The 21571-nt window shown below is 31.7% G+C and overlaps 4 protein-coding genes across 5 annotated transcripts in view; all 4 read left to right on the top strand.

Moving 5' to 3' along the window:
- The window catches only part of LOC107363386 (histamine H1 receptor), a 37007-nt gene extending 22785 nt beyond the window's left edge, over positions 1-14222 (top strand). Inside the window, exons 1-2 of one of the 2 annotated variants that reach the window (XM_089267308.1) lie at positions 11841-11943; positions 12118-14222. In XM_089267308.1, coding sequence (XP_089123434.1) covers positions 12127-14055 — 1929 coding nt within the window. In that variant the 5' untranslated portion in view covers positions 11841-11943; positions 12118-12126 and the 3' untranslated portion in view covers positions 14056-14222. Of the gene's footprint in view, positions 1-11840; positions 11944-12117 lie in introns of those variants that run through there. The other variant, XM_089267307.1, reaches the window with a different exon arrangement.
- Positions 14223-15028: 806 nt separating this feature from the next.
- Positions 15029-17296, top strand: Coq6 (ubiquinone biosynthesis protein COQ6, mitochondrial). Its single transcript, XM_089267311.1, has 2 exons — positions 15029-16381; positions 16569-17296. Exons 1-2 carry the CDS (start codon positions 15094-15096, stop codon positions 16889-16891), a joined length of 1611 nt encoding a protein of 536 aa, XP_089123437.1. The 5' UTR covers positions 15029-15093; the 3' UTR covers positions 16892-17296.
- LOC107363460 (uncharacterized) lies at positions 17260-18665 on the top strand. The gene is made up of 3 exons (XM_015930686.3): positions 17260-17571; positions 17659-18002; positions 18090-18665. The coding sequence occupies exons 1-3, from the start codon at positions 17260-17262 to the stop codon at positions 18616-18618; spliced, it is 1185 nt and encodes a 394-aa protein (XP_015786172.2). The 3' UTR covers positions 18619-18665.
- A 570-nt stretch (positions 18666-19235) lies between these two features.
- On the top strand, positions 19236-21263 carry LOC107363423 (queuosine 5'-phosphate N-glycosylase/hydrolase). The gene is made up of 5 exons (XM_089267315.1): positions 19236-19407; positions 19488-19880; positions 19972-20095; positions 20374-20488; positions 20564-21263. The coding sequence occupies exons 1-5, from the start codon at positions 19303-19305 to the stop codon at positions 20868-20870; spliced, it is 1044 nt and encodes a 347-aa protein (XP_089123441.1). The 5' UTR covers positions 19236-19302; the 3' UTR covers positions 20871-21263.
- The last annotated feature ends 308 nt before the right edge of the window (positions 21264-21571 follow it).

Genomic DNA, 21571 nt, shown 5'->3' with positions numbered 1-21571 from the left:
ATTGTGATCTCTATCTGCATCAATCATTACTATTGCAATGAGCTAAAATCGACTGTCAATCAGTCGCAAAATGAATCGATGATTAGCTTGGAGGAACTTGAATGAAACAATGATAGAAGAAAAAATAAGAGGCAAATTAGCCTTTTATTTACCTCATTAAATGACTTTTGCTTTGTAAGTGTTTCCTCAAAGGCATAACTTATTGCTGTTGCGCCTTCAATTGTTTCTCGATTCACATTGAAACAAACATAATCATTAACAATACAAAAGTGGTAAGGGTTAAGGTTAACAAAACCAGAGATTTTTTCAAAACGTTGATCGCCCTTTTGCAGTACAAATTTCTTGCTTTTTTGTTAACTTAATGTTAGTCTAACGGTTAGCATTGGGTTAGCGTTTGAATCTCACCAAGTCCCGAGGTTAGGGCAACATAGAAACGTGCTTAAGTTGAACTATTCAACCTCACTTCCTGATAGATTTCCAGGCAAGATGGGTTGCGTCTTTTTAAGAGGTAAAACACCTAAGTAGCAAGGGGTAGAAGGCGCCTTTAAGGCTGCCGTTGTTGGTCCACATGAGCAAAGTTGACTTATTAATAACCTAGAATACTATTGATCTTCAACTCCATCAGTAAATCTCATTGATAATCATTATTTTTCTAGTAAACAAGACGATGCATTCAATATATAATGAGCAAAACTTTCATGTAAACCTTTAATTGTTTCAGTTGTAAATGATGATTGGAAACTAATTCACTAAAAGAGTGAAACTTAAAATGGAAATGGTAAAAAGATTGGTTCGTAATGATGATTTGAATGCAATTTCCCTGAAAACTTCATTAATTTTAGCTTTAATATTATTTACTTGGCAAGTTTAAAGTGATTAATCGATTCAATGGTCCGTGTTTATTTGTTAATAACCAAAAAATGACCAATATGCTCTTTTAAACTGTTCAACTGTTGACAAGCTTGACTTTAGTTAATTTAAACTGTTAATACTGTTAAACTGTTAAACTTTAGAAGGATGCAATTTGCATGGAAATGGATTAGTAAAATTAATGAAACTTTGTCGCTTAACCTAATTATCTTATCGTAAATCTGTTAACCTGACCAAAAGGATTAAACGCAAATTATACACTGAATGAGCCTCACTTTTCAAATATAAATATTAATGTAATTCAAGTTAGAGACCATTTTACAAACTATTGTTATTCATGCAATCCTTTTCTAAAGAAGTTTCAATTTTAGATCTACTTTTGTTGTTCAAAGGTGAAAATGCAATTATTAGATTAACATTTGCATGTTAAAACTAAGCCCAAATCAGTATGCAACTCCATGTACAAAGAGGCTGATAACGACTTCACTGAATCCTAATCTGATTAATAAAGAGCTTTCAGGTGTTTTATTGATGTTTTTTGGTAAACAGATTCACTAATTCAGATCATTTACTTCAAACGTCAAACATTATCGATTCGACATTTGCACTCGAGTTCACATTGAATTGAAGTCTTCTGCAGCTTGTGCGAGCTCTAGCCCCAGTTTAAAAGCCATGAATCAACAGAACTAACAATTTATATCAAATTTTGATCAAAAATTGTAAACTGAGAATAGAAACAAAGCTCCTGAATGTTGATCTATTGAGCTTTGTTCGCTTTGTTTAGCAAACAAGCAAAGCGAACAACATTTTAGCTGAAAAGTCAAGTTAATCGTCTAAAACTAAAGTCTGATTAAACTGTTTCGAGTTTGAATTTTCATCAAAACATTACTTTTTACTTCAAAGGTTGACTAATTTTCACAGCGAAACCATTAATCTAGGAAATGTACATTTTGTATTACTTTGTTGCTCTTTTCAAGTTTCCTTTTATTGTTTGATATTTTAACCCAAATTGAAAGTGAAAAATTGAATGAAAAGTCAATGATACAGAAAGTTGACCATTAATTGAATTGAAAGTTGATCAATTGTTTGGTCACACGAGTTTGTTAGCTTTAAGTTTCTTTTGCCAACCAAAGGTCCAAATGATCAACACTGTTCAACAAATTGCGTATTCAAATCAGACAAAAGTTTTACTTGAATGATTTTACACTCTCTTGGTTCACTTTTTTCAACTTACCATTTTTACCCTGAAAAAAAAGGAGAGAGAAACAAAAAACAAAAATATTTCAAGTTACAAAAGTAATAAAGAAGGATGAATCCATGGCAAGAGTTGACTCGCTGTTTACCTGTGCATCTCAATGGATCCATCTGAGAGTAAAGAAAAATTTACTCAATGATGAATGATTTGAACGAAAAGGCAAAGTTGATGAAAGGCAGCAAAAAAACTCTATTACTCTTTGCATACAATTTATTCTTGAAACTGAATGCAGCAAAAATTAGGATAAAGTTACAGTTGAAGTAGCAATTGAAACTTTGATTCTCTTGACTTACAATGAGGTTACAACGAAACAGAATTTCATTTGTTAAACTTCACCAAAATGTATTATGAATTTCAAACTCAACATTATCATCATTATCGTAATCGTCCTTCTTGTTTCCTCCATCAACTTGTTTCCACCATTTCCCTAGTTACTTAACGAAAATAACTATTCCAAGAAAATCGATTCCAACCAGATTCTGAGAAAAGGCAACAAATATTTATAACAGTCAATCGTAATGAAGTAGTAATCAGTGATTCAACACCAAAAAGATTGACAGACTTCAAAGCAACAGATCAACATTGAAAATTTGCTTTTCTCTGTTCAACTAAAAGTCCGATTTCAAGTTTTGATTCTGTTCTCTCGTTTTACCTTTAAAAGGTTTTGATAAAGTTTTGAAAAAGTTCATCAATTGTGATCAATTAGAATAAATTTGTCGAATAGAAATGGTTAATCAAGATTGATTTTGACTTTTGACTTTACTCTTTATTTCAAATAATAATGAATGTCTTTTCATTTCAAAGTCATTTGTCAACTTGAACCATTCCAATGGATTCGTTTTATTACCAATACATTTGTAAGTGTAATTTTGATGTTTGTTTTGATTGTAAAACAAAAAAGCTCAAATAAATCACACTTTTCAGTTATATTAATACGTGAAATGAAAACAGTAAAGAGGCAAAATTTTTTCGTTCCAACTGTAATGTCTCATTTTGATTGATTGATTTATTGATGTCTTGTTATTGATTTGCTCAATTGATTTGTGTTTCGATCCTTTCTGCGATCAAATATTCTGCTCTTGTTATTAGATTATCTCGTCATTCATTTTCAATCATCAATTCAATTTAGCCTTTAAACTCAACTAAAAGGCAACATTTTGAAACATTTCATGTAAACTTGTATTTGATATTAATATTAACATCCAAATCCCTTTGAAAGATAACGTTTAAGGTCAACTGTACTGGTCAATGGATAACAGCTTTGAAACTTAATTAAACTTGCAATTTGAATAAATTTAAATTTCGTTTCAGTCAACTTTTCTGCTTTATTGCTGTGAATATAAATTATTTGCTTTTTTCGTTTCATTGAATGTAAATTTGAAAAGCGAAAAGTATAAATAATTAGATTTTAAACAGTCAAACAGGTTAAACTTTCATTGAACATTCGAAGTAAAAACTTTCACATCTATTCACTTCAACAAATTGACCAAATGCGAATTCTTGTCTTTACTCAAACCATCAGATTATCATGCATTTTTCACTCCAATGGTCAATGATGATGACTTGATGATTATTTAAATTCATCTTGTACATTTAGCCATAAGCAAATGACCTTTGAATTTCGAGGAGAATCTTGAAGCACAAAAGAAAACTCTTGAAATTTTTTACTCAATCAACAGTAAAAACTTTTATCTTTCAACTTTATTCAAGCGAAATTATCAATTTCTTCATCAGAGTAAACATTAGTTCTGCAGGTTTCAGGCTGAAAAAGACTTATCAACAAGATTGACTTTAAATAGTTTTCAAAAGGAATCATGAATCCAACAAAATTGCTCCAAACTCAAATACTTTTGCATTTTCATGGAAGATCATATTCGATGAAAGTTTAAAAGTTTATTAAAATTCAGTATCAATAATGGATCAGAATAGTTCGAGTTTACATTTCTGCAAATCTTTGAATTTCAGGAAAATATTAAATCTATTCTTTGACAGATAATAAATGAATATTGATAGTCAATACGTGAGTCGAGATTTACTCAGCGAAAAACAATAAAATTTTAAAACAACAAAAAAAATGAATAAACTTTGACTTTACAAACTGTTCAGCAATAAAAGTAAAATAATCTTGAATTCCAAGTTTCTAGAGTTCTCTAACATGGAAGTGTCTAAACTCCAATCAAACAAAATCATGAAAATAGATCATTTCTCGGAACTAAACTTTCACCAATTATCTTGAAATTGTATTAAGGTTGATAAAGGAAAGAATTTCAGAGAATAAGTTGAAACAGCATTTCTTGATGAATATGAGTTGAATGGTTAACTTCTCGAAATGTTTCAACAATTCTCAAGATGAGTTCTTAAAGGATTAAGACAAATGTGAAGTTATCATCATTTCATGTTATTATTCAAATATTAGAGATGAAACATTTTCTTCTGCATTTTTCATTCAACTTTCCAAAAGGTGAAGCTAAAAGTTTCAAAGTTATTCTCGTACATTCCATAGTATCCTGTGACATTGATTAAAGATTCATTCATGGCCATGCTGTAATAAGCCTTGGGATGAAATGAAATTCAGCTTTTCTCGTTTCTTTTACATCAACATTCATTTTTCAAAAAATGTTTTCACAAACTTGAACCCTTTGCCATTACAACCTTTCCCTCAACTTAAATTGAATTTTCTTCCCATTCAACCTTTTCCGTTACTTTTGTTCATCATTTGATCAACAATTGTAACCAATGTTGACTATTTCAGATGGCAAGATTGGAAAATGGAAAAATATGAAAATGCTTTAATGAAACTGCAATGTCGAAAAGTCTATTCATGACAAAAGCCAACAGAAATGAAAAGTTGAAAGATTTAAATCGATCTTGTCCAAAAGTTGAAATCAAATTGCAATTGATACTTGAACACGATAATGACATGTAAGTTTGAGAAGCTCATTTGTATTGCAAATGAATCTTTCATCCGGTTTCAACTTCTTTTCTCTGCTTCACTTCCTTTCCATTCCCTGTTCATCACAATAACAACAATTCTCAATGATATTGAACTTTTTTTCCTCTCACCTTCCTCGACCTAATCCATGCAAAAAAAGGCAAATCTAAATAAAAGGTAAAAGCGTTAAGAGTCTAACAATGGAAATTCAAGAATCGAAAATGTTGTTTCAATTGAAATGTAAACTTTACAAAATGAAATTACACCAAAGGTAAATGGCGAGATATTTTGGGCTCATTTTGACCTTTCCAATTCTTATCTGTTTCTCATTTTCTTGCATTTCTTTTCACCTTTAAATTGAGACTCGTTTATGAATCTAATTTGCCTCTGAAAGGTGTACAACTTTTGTTTTACATTTTCATGAATAAAATGAGCTGAAAATGTTGAACTTACAAATCACGTAAAAGTCGTTCTTTTGCTTGAAAATGTTTTCCTCTTTTTTTACCTTTTTTGCCTTCTTTTCCATGAAAATTAAAATACTTTCTCATTGAAACTTTTGTTGAGACAAAACAATTTCATCATTTATTATACCCATGAAAACTCCCTGTGCTTGGTAAATGTTCATAATCAAAGTTGCATGAAAAGATTGAACCTTTTCTCTCATTTTCATTTATAAAATGCTTTTTGTTTAAACCTGTTCGAGGTTCATTTCAGGGAAAAAAGTTTCTACCACAAAATGTTGCAAATGAAAAGCAAATTGTTAACAATTAACATTTCCACAAAGAAATTAACTCTTTTTGTTCAACTTCATTTGTAACCCAACTTTTTGCTCATTTTGCGGTCAATTTTATTAACTTTATTGAGCTTTTTGTCAAATGAAAAGAAGTTTAATTTTATGCGAAAAAATCGAATTATCGGATTATTCTGAAACAGGGAATTGTAATTATCTTTAGTAGCTTCGTGATTAATGATTTTGGAAGTTAAATCTGTTGTTGTGTTGAACATTTTACTCGATTTTTAGGTTGAACTCTTGACTATTTGTCCAAATGACCAGATGAGGATAACCTTTGATTCTGAGTTAACCTTTTATGTGATATTTTCAGTTCATTATTTATTCATCATTCATGCATTATACAGTGGTTAATGTGATGGTTAATATCATAGTAAATGTCGGACTTTGAAACGTCAATAAAATGAAATGTTGGAATGAAATCAACATTGAAATTATTTTGTTTGTGATCAATGGTTATGAATTAGTAAAGACTGTTTCAAGTCACTTGGATCAAGCCATTAATATTGTGATGAGAATGACTTGCAACAATGAATACGACTTCTGGCTTTACCTTAATATTTCATCATTGATTAAACCTTGGTTGACATCATCAATTTATTTTTCATCTCATCAGTTTCTTGTCTCAATAATAATCTAAAATAAACCGATGACTTTTGAACTTTGTGTCAAACAAAATTATCAGTTCAACTTTGAGGTAAACCTTCAAGTTTTCAGGGAACAAACATTAATCAATATCACATGGCTGTGTGTTGGGAATGAAAGTTTGTTTTAAACTATTTTGCCATTCATCGTGATCAGATCAGATTGAAAATTTCCAAAGTCCAAGAAAATGGAACGAATAACGTTTTTTCTGAGTTTATTTGCTGAGCGATTTTCTTCATGAAAAGCGAAGCAACTTTCAATATTTTGATGATTTTTGTGACTTTCAGTTGAACTGTGAATAGCTTTGTAACGACAGTAAAAGCTTTGCTTGTTATTTCTTTAGATTCAAACAGAAATGTCAGAAAAGTTTTAAAGCAAAGGCAATGTTGAAAGAGACGATTTGTATGAAAAGATGTATGAATATGTTTTGCAAAAGAAGATCCATCAACTCATAAATCATTTTTCAACTGAACCAGAAAAAAAACTCCAGCCTCAAGGTAATCAAAGTAAACATATACGAAACTTGAACAGTTACTTTTTAATTTATTCAAAGAATCAACTGGCGCGATGAACTGACCTCTTCAAATTGAAAATAAATGATTTTATTTTATTAAAAGTTTGACTGATCTTGTCAAAGTTTCGTTGGATTTCACGTTCAATCACAATCACGATCTGGAGTTAAAACGATTTTTAGCAATATCTTCTTGACTGAACATCTTAGAGTGCTGAAAATTTGCATAAACACGGTTCTTTAATAGCTCAATCGACAGATCTATTGAATATGAGCCAAAAAGATGTAGCTTACCGAGTGAAATGCAGCCGTTCTTGAACAAAACAAACTATGAGTTAGAGCAAACAACTGTGTAGCCAGGTTATATTGATTGATAAGTGAAGCATCTACAATGACCAGAATCAGACCTGATGGCCATTTTATCAAATGCTGACCTTTCGAAATTTTACTGCAGCTTAACATTGCACACTTTATTGATCTAATTCAATCGCATTTATCCACATCTTTGCATGTGTATCATAAATTAATCTCACTATTAAAGCAGTTTTACTCAACAAAAAGTCATTTTTCAAAATCTATAATAAAACAAAACTCTTTAATCGCGCTCTTTGACTATCTTTCAATCGGATCTTGAAGCAATGAAGACAAGTTCAATTCCATTATGTTTAATCTTCTATTGAAATGCTCTTTTTCTCGAGACGGACAAATTAGATCGATAAATAATGTATACTGAGACTGACCTCATTTATTCATTTGTTTTTATTTAACTCAATCTCTTTATAATTTTAAACCCTTTACACTTGCTTTGATCAATTCTGTCAAATATTGATCTTACCAAGTCAATACCAAATTCAAATCAACTTTTCTTCATTTTACCTTTTTTTTGTCCAAACGATAATTGTACATGAAAAGCAGACGAATCAACCTTTTCTTTATTCTGGATATTTCACTTGAAATACAGTTCTGGTTCTTGACAAACAGACTCAACTGGAGCAGTTACTGTAATGCGTTTTACAGTTGATTAACTGGTCGATTGACTATCAACTTATAATAAAGGTTAAAGATGAACAAACAGAGGATAAACTATTTGCTCAACAATTCAATTTACAAATCAATCGTTAATCTCAAGAGTTGCTAATCTGTAAACCGAAAAGGATGAATAAAATGATGAAAATGGTGAATCGATTGTAAAGAGACGTAAAAAAAAGGCAACTCATCCAGAAGAGGATTGAGCTTGGAAAAGAAAAGAATGAATCACTTGAAAGGATTCAGGTTGATTCATATAACCATTGAAAATGATGGAAAGAATGAGAAATTTTTGATTCCAAGAAAATTGTCGACTTTGAAATAGAGATGAATGAAGATCACCGAATCAAATGTATTGAAAGATTTTGTAATAATTCTGTCAAGAGTTTCTGTCAATGAATCAACGAGTGAATAAATGTTGATTCTGATGGAAGCAAATTTCCTTACCAATTCTTGTGCTGGAAATATTTCTTTTCCTCATGAAATCCTCATAATCCTACTTTATTTTCAACTGAATTGAAACTTATTTTCTTTCTTTTCCTATTAACTTGCAAACGGATAAAGGCTTTCACATTTCAACTCATTTCATTTTGTTAGTTAATTTTCAATTATTGTGATGAGATAATGCTGATTTATTCACGAAAATGCTACAAAAAGGTTGCAAACGATTGATTAAAGTTGATCAATTATCATGGAAATTATGATAAATTGTACTTTTTTCATTTGAATATTTCATCAACTGGCATCTCTTGAGATGTTGCCTTTTCTCATTTTGATCTCATTCCCTTTGGATGAGTAAATTGATTGTTGATTGTTAATTAATGTTTACATGACATACGAATGACAATTTAAAACAATTTCAATTGTTGTATTTACTCTTCACTAACCTTTAAAGGTGATTTCACTTTTAATGTTTAAATTGAAATCTCAAGACAGCTTTTTTAAACTTTATTTTCATCAAATGAAGATTTGTTTCTTTGACAATTTAGACTCTTTTTTAACTTTAATTTAAGCTCATTTAATTGTTTAATGTATTAGATTTGAATTACAACTGACAGTCGATTGATAATCAATCAACTCTTTTGATTGTTTCATGTTTATGATGATGGGAGAACTTTGAAAAATGAAATGTTGATCAACTTGAATCAGTGATTTGCTTTCATTTGAAAAATGAAACATTAATTTGCTCAGAACATCATTATTGTCTCTTTTGTTAATGTTAATGCAATGTCAACATCATTTCTCAATTGATTCAGAATAGGTTTCAGATTATCTTTGAGCAACATTTATTGAACTTGAAAAATATCTGAAAGTTAAGCAAAAATTTAAAAGTGCTAACAAGAAATAAAAAAAAGGTACCAACACTGGATAAAAGGGTGAAACATTGTTAACTTTGTTTCTCTTCAACTGCTTTACTCCTCATCATCATCATCATTATCTGTATAACTATCATTATTATCCTGACTCATATTTTTCCTGTTCAATCATCTTTCTTGCTTTACAAAGTAAGCCAACAATCATCAATTTGAAAAATGATCACTTATTGTTAAATATAAAGTTTAGTTTGATGCAAGATGATGAATTATGTGAATAGCAAGGGTAACATTGCGGGTGAAAACCATTTTTACCCTTCAAATGTTATTGGTTTCAGACCAATTAACAGTGCTTATTGAGCTGGCCACGTTAATGGTGAAAGTAATTAGGATTTGATCAAATTTACTGAAAAGTGTTGAAAATTGGTGAAATGCAAATCAGAAAGGAATCAATGTTAACCCAAATTAACCAAATCCAAGTCTTGATGAAAATGTGAGAAACCCATTTTAATAGATGAACTTCAAAGTCAATTTTAAAGCAGCATACAATTTTCACTCTGCCATTTCATATTAAAATTGCCAAAAAACCCAAATTACCCAAAAATATAGCGAAGTTTATCTTATATTGCTAACTCGTGATTCGTGTAACAGCTAACCGTTATAATAAGCCTAAATCAGTCGACATTGGATCTTGATCAAATTGATAATACAGAGCTGAATTAGTAACAGTTGAACATAACGCTAAAGAGTAACACAGCTTTCATTGTCAATTAACCAGATTTTTTGGGTTGCCTTTAAAATTTTATTTTGCCGTTGATTGAGATTCACTGGCGTTTCCATTATTCAACGATGATTAATGTTAGTCTTGAATCAGTTTTTCTGCTGAAAACAAATCCTTTCATCAAATGTTATCATGAGTTTATGTACAGATGATGAGAGGTTGAAAAGTATTAGCAACCAGGACATTATAAAGGCATTTTATGTAAATTTAAGCCAAATGTAAGGAAGCAACTTTGCTACTTTTGAGAGATCGTTGAAATTATTCTCATTATTTTGTCTTTACATTGTCTGGTCGTTCACCGAGGCAAGTCTGGCTAACCTCTGAACCTGAAAAATTGAAACATTCGTCTAGACCATTTCGCCTTTTCTTAATATTAAGAATTGAGTAAACCCGATTTATTCTGGTTTCTTAAGCCTTTCTCATTTCTTTCATTTTACAATTTCTTTGAATCTTTTGGGTATAAATTTAGTTACTACAAGTTATCCTTTCACCTATTATTGACATGAAAGTGACCAATTTAATCCTTTTTTTCTCCAATTCTGTCCATAATCCTGAATTCTGAAAGTATCAGCTTATTCAATATACTAAATTTACCTTTAATCGTAAACAATTTACAAATGAAATGAGAAAAAAAACACTTTTGGGTTAAACATTTACTCGTCTCTTCTTGGTGCTACAAGATTAACAGTGAATAATTTATTAAATGATAAGTTTCATTCAATTCTGACGGAAGGAAATGATTTCAATCAACTATTAATTAACACGTTAAAGATAGTAACCATTGATTAACTGTTGTATTCATAATTAAGTGAACAAAAAGAGGTTGAACAAGAAGGGAAAAAAAGCTTGTAATGCATTCTGAATATTGTCTGGTTGTCTGGTAAAATGATGATAACAATAAAAAAACGATGAAAATGTGAAATTTTGCTGAACCAGCTTCCGATTATGAAATACATGGTAATGAAAATGAATAATTAAGATGGTGAAAAGTGAAGCGAAAGAAAGGCCTCAACATGAGTATCAAGATTTACCCTGAAACATGGGTAACAAGCAATTCAATTAGCCTGCAATTTTGCTCGTCTTTTTGGCAATCATTTTTTACACTCTCATCAACTAATGATCTTATGAACCTTTCAATGCTTTCTAAATTAATCTTGACTCTTTTTAATATCAATGACAACTTAATCATTGAATACAGTTAATCATGTTGTTCAATATGAATCTATCCTCGTCTCTTCAACCTTTTTGCTACATTTTTTGAGATTCCCTTTTTTTCTGGTTCGGCTTTTTTTCAAGCTTAAATTGTATTGATTGCTGTTCCTTGTATTAGCTTATTTAATCGGATTAATTGACTTTGATTTTAGGCTTAAATGGTTGATATGTTTTGTTCAATTTATTTTACCTAAAATCTGTTCAATCTTTAATTAATTCAGCTGGTAATGTAATTTACGTCAAGTCTTTTGTTTACAATTCAAATGAGAGGCAAATGTAATTTTTGTGTCATTGTAAAGATGGGTTAAGTTAAATATAAGGGATTGCATTTTGGTGACGATTAATTGTGATTAAAATGGAAAGATTGTTACATGGAAATGTAATTTTTTAATGGTTAAAGTTTACTTGATTAACTGTGACAATGATATAGCATTACTGTTGGATGCATTTGTTAGGGCAAACATATTTAAGGTTAAAGTTGAGATTAAATTAACAGATGTTACAGTAAAGTGTTACTGTTTTAGATTCACAATATACTTGTATCATTTTGTTTTTAGACAATTGATTTTAAAAGTCAAATCAAATCAAATTTGTATGCAAATTATCAAGTAATTTAAATAAATTTCATCTAATGACTTTACTTTGAAAATTGCGCTTCTTAAAAAGTGCAGTTTGATTCAATTTGGCGGTTCAACTTGCAGATTGAACCTGCTTTGTGTCTTATTGTTGTTTTGTTTGATTTGTAAATAATTGATTGTTTTTTTGTTTATTTTATTATACAGGTTAGTAATATGTTTATATTGAGTTTGGCGATTGCTGATCTTATTGTTGGATTAATTGTTATGCCCATCTCATCGGCCTACGTTTTAACTGGTGACTGGATATTTGGTCTATTTGTTTGTCAATTTTGGTTAATTATTGATTATACCGCATCAACTGCCTCGATATTTAATCTATTAATTCTTAGCCTTGATCGATATTGGTCAATTAAAAGTCCACTTAAATATCTATGTAAACGAACCAAGAAACGTGCTTTAGCAATGATTGTAATTGTCTGGTTGTTGGCCGCTTGTTGGATTGTACCAATCATTGGTTGGCATCATTGGTACAATTATGGTAATCGTAAGCATGATGGTGCTGTATGTGAGACTGAATTTTCCGATGATGCCATATTCAAGGTGACAACATCGGTAGTCAATTTTTTAATACCAATGTCTTTAATGGTAATCCTTTATTATAAAATTTACAAAGAGATTAAAAGACGAGGTAAATTTGATATCATTGGCTCTGCGAGTAGCCATGGTAATGGACATTCTGGTAAAGCAGCTGTTTTAACTGGTGCTGCCGGTAAAAGGATTAATCAATCTGATGGTTCATTATGTAACAAGGAGATTGTTGATTCATCACCAACTACAATTAGACCAAAAGGCTATCGTAAATCGTGGTCTACCAGTAATGCTGGTAAAAGAACTCAAAATAAATGGTATTCCAATAGTGATGATCCAAGAGTATTGCCTGTGTGTTGCTCATCAACGTTAAATTTACCTTCAACTGATTGTTCTTCATCTTTACTTCCTAACCCATTGCTGAAATCGTCAAACATTAATATTGAGCGATGTTCATCAGATGATACCTTCACTCAAGAAGTTGTCAGTGAAGCTGATGGCGATCTTGAGCTACCAATTGAAGTTGTTAGAGATGGAATTATTGATTATGATAATGTTCATCGGTACAAACAGTTGATTGTACTTAAAGCTGGTAATCGAGCTTATTCTTTAGAGGATTATAAAGATGTAGATGTTCGAGTCGAGTATATTGAATCTGGTTTGACTGAATCTACGCTCACAACTCCCGGGGTAACAGGAATGACATCGACTTTAAAAGCTGATTCTAGTGATAACAATTCTAGTCAACAATTGTCCTCCAAGATTATGGTCATGGATGGATTACGAAATAAAGCTATAAAATTTTGTCGTCGCAAAACTGGTAAAAGTTCACCTTCTTCAACATCATTACCTAATGACCATCAACTGTCTTGTCCCGTCTCGCTGGAAGGATCAGAATGTTCACCGTCCAATGGTTTACCTTGTAATAGCGATAAAAAGATGCAAAAAGGTTATCCCAGTAATAAAAATTATTGTCAAGCAAAATGGCCGACTAACTGCCGATCAAAGTTCCAGTCTTCTTTTTCTGGTGGGGACAGATTTATTCATAATGATTTAAGCCCTGGTCTAGCTCATCGTAACAAGGCAGGATCAAGTTTTAATCATCACCATTCTCATCCACATCACCATCACCATTATCAGAATCATCTTCATCAATCAAATCTAGATCATCATGGTTCGTTTTCTTATTTATCTTCTTCATCAATACAAAGTCACAAAAATGTAATGAGAAGAGTTGAATCATCGCGACTTCGCCAAGAAAAGAAAGCTGCTCGTCAACTTGGTGTAATTCTTGGGGCTTTCATCATCTGCTGGCTGCCATATGTTATTGTTTTCATTGTTACAGCTTACTGTTCATGTATTAATCATTTTGTTCACACTATGGCTATCTGGCTAGGTTATTTTAATTCAACAATCAATCCTTTCCTGTATGCTCTATGCAATGAAAACTTTAAATCGGCCTTCCGTAAAATGCTAGCTCGAGGAGCCTCTAGTAAAGATAATTTCACGGTAAATCAACAACATGGAGCAAGCTTCAAATATTCACAGAAATGAATACGGAGCAGATTATTAATTTTTTTCTTGGTTAATATATTTTAAATTGTAAAAAATGTTTCCATTGACTTCTGATAAATTCAACTTTACTTGTATTTGAAACTCTTGTATATTATTTTGGAAATTTTCATTAAATTAAAGCCACATTGGCCGATATTGGACACCAATTTCCAGTAACCGACTTGAAATTTCAATCTGCAGATTTAAGCATTCGCTCAATGATTTTACTACATTAGCTCGTGGTGTTCAAAGACAGTTAATAAATATGGCGAGCGCTTATTATTGAAATTCATAAGATTAAAATTTCAATGGTATTTCGGATGTTTAAAATATTCAGGTTTCTATCGGTGATAAGCTTATTAACTGGATTTTAATTGTCAACAATCTTTATATTGTCAAGAGGATGAAATGGTCTCTAATAATGTGCTTCAATAATGAAAATCTCAACTGTTGATTAAATCCTTCCCTGATTCTTAACTCAATTTTATGAATTTAAATTTTTTTGTATTAACTCTTCAAACAAACAAGTTGTTTAAAGGCTAAAACATGAAGAGTGAATTATTTTGCTTAATAAAATTAACTAAATGCTAATTATCTTACAAATTCTATTGATTTATCAAACACGAGCCAACCTCAGAAGCGTTCCAAAATTTTTTCATGTTTTGAACAATAAACTCACTGATATTTCTTTGAAATTTACTTTGTTAGTCAAGGTTGAATCTAATATAAAAATATTTCTCACGAGAAAAGGAGGGATCAAATCTTAGAGTGGGATTAATTTGCTAATTTATTCATATTAACTAATTTACAATAATAATAGATATTGTATAATTAGTTGAATTAATTAATTGAATCAGTTCGGATAAAATCTCAAATTTGTTTGAAATTACCGCGCATTCAGTACTACAATACTTAACACATGTTACTTGTTTTTGTCAAGACATTTTATTGCATTAGAATAACATAATTTGACTTTTGTTATTATTGGACTGTTTATTTTGATTTAATAGATTTTTAAGTAATAATTTAATCATAACAATGTTAAGTTTTTTGCGTGCTTCAAGCAGAGCCAATCTATCGCCTTATCATGTGGTTATTAGGACATTGATAACTACTGAAAATATAGTGGAATCCGCTCCCGAAAAGAAGTTATATAAAAAAATTCCACCGGTGTCATCAAGTGAACCATCAGATTCAGCGTTACCAGCTTCAGGAATGTCAACATTTGGTGAACAATTCCCTCATTATGATATTGTTATTAATGGAGGTGGAATAGTCGGTCTCTCATTTCTCCTTTACCTTCAACAATCACCCTTTTTATCTGATCGAAAAATTCTACTTCTAGAAAGTCAAAAAGATCGGCCACCCGTAAATCTAGGTGAACTCATCAACCAAGAAAGGTTATTATCTAACCGTGTATCATCTTTAACCTTAGCCAGTAAACAATTTTTTAACAACTTGGATGTATGGAGTAACTTAGAGCCTTATGCCAAGCCAACCCGATCTATGCACGTTTGGTCAACCAAATACTCTAAAGGAATTACATTCACTCCTCATCGTATTTCATTTGTTGACAATCTAATAAAAGATTCACGATGTCATATTCCCGGAGATGACAACCTTTGCTACATAATAGAAAATGACATCATTCTAGCAGGACTTCGGAACAAAATAAGATCTGATTGTATCAGATTCGACTCAAAATTGACTAATGTGGACGCGATTCCTGGAGATACAACTGTTGAGCTTACTCTTTCGGATGAATCAAAAATTACGACAAATCTTCTGATTGGATGTGATGGTTACAACTCTTTTGTTCGCCAATCCTCAGATATAAACTATTTCGATTTAGATCTAAGTCAATCAGCCATTGTTGGTACTGTTCAAATTTCAAAAGAAAGTGATTTGGATGAAAATGATGTAGCATTTCAAAGATTTGTTCCTCACAACAGAAACGTTTTAGCTCTGTTACCGCTAACTCAAAATTTTGCTTCATTTGTTTTAAGCGTACCAAGAAATCAAGTTAATGGGCTGATGGAGCTGTCGGATGAGGCTTTTGTTAACCTTTTGAATGAGAATCTCTTCCTAGATGCAAATGTTTCTAAAAATCAATCAATGCTGAGTTTTGTTACTAATACTTGTGACTCTCTTTTGGAAAAAATTATACCTTCGGACGCTGCATCCTCACTTCCTAGAATAAATCCTCCTCAAGTTATTTCAATCGAACCCGAATCTAGAGCATCTTTCCCCCTTAAATTCGGTACCACACTTCCATGGATGGTTGGAACAGTCAAAGGAGGTGATAAACAGAAATGCATTTTAATAGGTAAAATTTTTGTTTAAATATTGGAGTAGATTTATACTTAATCTCATACCATTACCGCCTCTGGCGTAGAGACTTCCTTCCCTCAATGCAAAGTAATATTTATTATAAGAACTGATTTTTCAGAGGAAATAGCCAATTTATGGTTTTTAATCTTTTAACAACTTTTGTTACTTTTCTTCTCTTTTAGGAGATTCTGCTCATCGAGTTCACCCACTTGCTGGTCAAGGATTGAATTTGGGCTTAGGTGATGCAGAGATACTAGGACAATATTTAGACGAAGCCTTATCAAATGGTCAGGACATTTTTTCGGATAATGAAACCAGCCAAGAACAATTGAATCAAGTATTGTACAATGTTGAGCGTCAACGTCAATTCAAACTGATTCCCATGATGACGGCCATTCATACAATGCAAGATCTTTTCACTTACCTGCCATCAAATGTATTCACAGCTTTTAATAAGCTGAACTTTGTAAAAAATGAAATAGTTAGATTTGCCAATTCTAGGTGAAAATATTATAAACCTGTTATACTCATAAATCTTAATTTATTAGAGCAATTTTGACTTGTACAAAGCTTCCGATTTATGTCTTGAATTGTGATTTTAATAGAAATCTCTTAATAATCACAGAAGAGTTTAAAATTGGATTTGTTATGCCCTGCCTTCATATACTTTCTTCACCTATGTGAGTCTTGTGAAGATTAAAGCCGGTTAAAAATTAAACTTCTTATTTCTATGGAAATCGTGTTTTCCAGTCCTGGAGCAACTTGATTAGCTTTTAGCGACTTCCTGCGCACCAATTTTCCATTCACCCTGCCAGTTTAGATTCTTTTAGACTGTGTAGTGCTCTAAAAATTCAACTCAATTTATAAACTACAATGTTACCCAATAATAAATTGTTTTCATGTGTTACCATTTTACTAATCATCAACGAGATATATTGTGAGTGCGATGATATTAGAATTCGTCGAAACTTTGCGTCACTTAAAAAATCGGAACGGAAAAAATACGTAAAAGCTTTTAAGAAGATGTACGATGATGGAACCTTTGATCAACTAGCAGAAATTCATTCATCTAATTTTCGATTCATCCATGATTATCCTCAGTTTTTGGTTTGGCACAGACTTTTCATTCATGATTTTGAAACCCGAATGATGTCCATTGATTCTGATTTAACTTTACCTTATTGGGTTAGTATCAATTTGTCTTTATGTCAACACAATTCTATTCCATTTTAATTTTCTTATTTGACTAATTAGCTTTATGTTTGATTTCAGGATGCTGCTAATGATTTTGATGCTCCACATGAAGCTGAAGTCTTTTCATCCCACGCTTTTGGCGGTAATGGTTCACCAGATGATAATTATTGTCTTACAGATGGATTTATGGCGGGTCTAAAAGTCAATTATCCATGGACACGTTGTGTAAAGCGTGATTTTCAAGGACCCCATCCTGACACTATTCATTCCTGGCATTCACCAGTGTTTATAACTTCGTTGATTCAAACCTCTTCAAATTATGATGAATTCCGGCAAACTTTAGAGCATTCACTGCATAATGCAATCCATTTCTCTATTGGTGGATTTAATGGTGACTTTAGTAGATCTCATTCACCAGTTGAGTAAGTATCATGTTAATTTTCACCTCACTACCACAATCGGCTGTCATTGGGTTGTCTTTTAATATAAATCTCTTATTTTTATTCCAGCTCTCTTTTTTTCCTGCACCACGCCAATATTGATCGTATCTATGCTAAGTGGCAATTTTCCCACCCTCATCATTTAGATGCCATTGATGGTCGCCAACTTACTACCAGCGGCTATGAAACTTACATAACACATGATTACCGATTGGTTCATTATAACGTTCGAGCTGGAGATTTACTGCGTACCCTGGAAGAACCTCTTTGTTACTCATATGATGACATAATTTCAGATAAACCTAAATTATCCAACGCAGTTGAACATCGACTCCGTCTATTACCCAAAAAACTACTGAAAAAATATTTTCCAAAGTTCTTTGCTGGGGAAGAGTCTGATATGAATCATGATTTTTCCGACATGCGATCATTATCCACTCTTAGTCAACCTCTTCCTGCTCCTCTTGCTTTACCCAAAGAGTTTTTTGAAAGAATGGGATTCAATGTATCTCGTGGACTCGACGTTCAAAAGCGAGTCTTGAAGTTTGTTAATGAAATGAACAATTATAATAAACGCATAAAGTCACTTGTAACATAAATCTGTTTTAATGAAACTTAAAAATAATTTCACTACTTTTTTGTAAATTTGTGGCAAACATTTGTAAAAAAAATCTCAATTTTATTTCATATGAAAGCTTCATTTCAAAACGTTCTCGTACCTAAAAATGGAATAAATTGATTCAAGTTAACCCTCTCTAAGTTAGACTTCGTGAGAATAGCAAAATTCATAATTTGCCGCAATTACGTGGGTTAATCAAGATTAAAGTATTAGCTTCGATCAACGAGAACCAAAGAATAACTCGAGAAGCCAAAGGTCCGAGTCTTCATTGAAACATTTTACACAAGGAAAGCACCATGATCTAACTACGATCCCTCTCTGAAGATGGAGCTGGTGAAAGGTAAAAAAGGAAGGGAAAAGTAATTCGTTTTTCCCTCTCTTTTTTAAAATACAATTCAATCAATCAAATTAACTAACAGTAAATAAACATAAAAAAATGTTACTTTTCCTTTTCCTTTTTACCTTTCGTCAGCTCCATCTTCAGAGTGGGGAAGAGTTTGCCCTTATCTCATTATCAGCACCTTACCTCCTTGTGTAATCTCTTGTTGCTCTTTAACTCTACTTGTCCTTATAATAACTGCTTCAGTTTCCTTTTCTCATTTCTAGTGTACAGTTAATTTTTTAAAATCATCAAACCGTTCTCCCATTTAATCAATTGTAATCATGCCTAATAAGGTAATAAATCCTAAAGAAACTGCTGAATTCCTCGCCAAGATCTCAAAAAATGTTCATATTAATTACGAAGGTGTACACCGAATGGCAACAGAGGTATGTTAACCGAGTTATCGAAATCATTTTACATAAACTTCTAATTAATGTTTTCTAATTTTGTGTTACCTGTTTTGAAGATTTATACGGCTTTGATAAGAGGTGAATACACTCTGGGAATGTGGAGGGAACATGAATTACACCCTAAGGAACCCACTGATTTCGCCGTTAATTGGATTTTTTTAGTTGACTCACTTAACTTTTCCTTCTGGCCGGACGAAGATAAAGAGTTTGGTGTGACATACAAAGATATCGAGTATACTGGCTATTGGGCTTTATGTGCAATCATTAATCGAGCACTTGATCAAGGTATTCCAATGTGCAATCCAGATTACTATTCCAATTTAAGTTTAGATCAAGTTAAAAGAATATTTGCCGCTCATAGAAAGGGTAAACCTAATGAACCAATGGATTTGCCTTTGTTGGAGGAAAGACATGCCATAATGAGAGAGAATGGCTCAGTTTTAGTTAAGGTAATTTGAAAGCTACCTTTTCACCTCCATTTGTATCCCATTCATCTAATTTAAACAATCAAATCTAATCTTTTAAATTCCATTCATCTAGAAATTCAGTAATACTTTTGTTTCCATGGTTATAAAAGCCAAAAATAGTGCTAAAACCTTGCTCAAAATGGTGCATGAATATTTTCCTTCGTTTAGAGACGAACTTCTTTACAATGGAGAGTCCAGTAAGTATTTTTCATCGTTCAATCGCTTCACTTACCTAATCTCGAGTATTTGTGCTGCCATATTATTAAGATTTAACTGTCACAATATTTATCAGCTGAACTGAACAGAACTAAGCTAGCTTTTATTAATCTTTACTATATTGTTTTAATCCTTTTTATTCGGCATTGAATCCAAGATTACTTAATCTATATTAAATTTCAAGGAAAAAGATAAAATTTATTGTTTAATTGTTGCTAAGAGTCCAATTATAAATCTATTTTTTTTTCCTTTTTTTCAGTTGGTTTTTACAAACGAGCTCAACTTTTGATTGGTGATATTTATGCTTGCCATGAAGGTAAAGGTTTGGGCAAATTTGATGACATTCAAGATATTACAATGTTTGCTGATTACAGGTGAGTAATTAAAGACCAACCTGCTATTAATAGTTATCTGACCTTTGATTAATATTTTGCGTTCACTTTTTTCAGAGTTCCTCAGTGTTTATACTATTTAGGCGTGATCAATTACAGAGATGAGTTACTCAGAAGATTGTCGGCAGGAGAAAAATTTAAATATGGTGATCCAGATGAAGTTGAAATCAGAGGTGTATCCATTCATGCCGTTGAACAAATTAAAAATGGAGTTGTCCGTCTAGCCGAAATAAATAATGTTACGTTGCCCATTCCAGCCACTTCAGTAATAGTTGACTTCTACCTATGGGATCTTAGACGAAGCAGACCAGATGAAATTGATGAATGTATAACATACCACAAGACTCGGTCAATCCATTACTAGCATCCATTTTTTTTCATACTTTCGTCACAATCACAGTCAACCCTCTCTAAGTTAGACTTCATGAGAATAACTAAAGTCCCATTTTGCTGTCAAGTATTTTAGCCGAAGACTAATTCATCAGCTTCGATACTGGCAATTTTGTCTGGACTATTGCCTTAGAAACGTCTAACTTTGAGAGGGTTGACTGTCATTTTAACCCAAATTGCAATATAAACTCAATCTAGAGGAATGAAAATAGCTGAGAATGAGAAATTACAGTTACAATCAACTCTGTACATTTCATCTGTAATTTTTGATTCCATGATTTTTCCAATATCCACGAAATGTTATTTTTTTACAATCCAGATTTAGCTTATTGCCTTAATAAACTCAAATAACAATTGCTTTAATTCACTTGAAATGGTCTCACATTTGTACTTACCTTTAGTAATAAAAAATTGATACTAATTCGCAATCCTTCTGATTACATTTGATCTTCTGACGGCAAAAACTTGGCGATTATCTTCAACTCAAATGATATCAGATAGTGCTGGCTATAACATGATAAAGCACTAAATTCTCAAGAATGTGTTTACATGTAAAAAGTAATATACACTGAAAATGATGATCAATGACAAAAGCTGATTGAAATCAATTAATTTGGTTTGCCTGCTGAAATGAAAGTGCTAACAATTGTGAAAAGGGTTCCCTTGCTTCACCAT

Source organism: Tetranychus urticae, chromosome 2 (assembly GCF_039701765.1).
Source record: "Tetranychus urticae isolate SD_2017Ah chromosome 2, NJAU_TeUrti_SD_1.0, whole genome shotgun sequence".
NCBI lineage: Eukaryota > Metazoa > Arthropoda > Arachnida > Trombidiformes > Tetranychidae > Tetranychus > Tetranychus urticae.
Note: the sequence above shows the minus strand (reverse complement) of the source record. Positions and strands in the feature narration are given on the sequence as shown.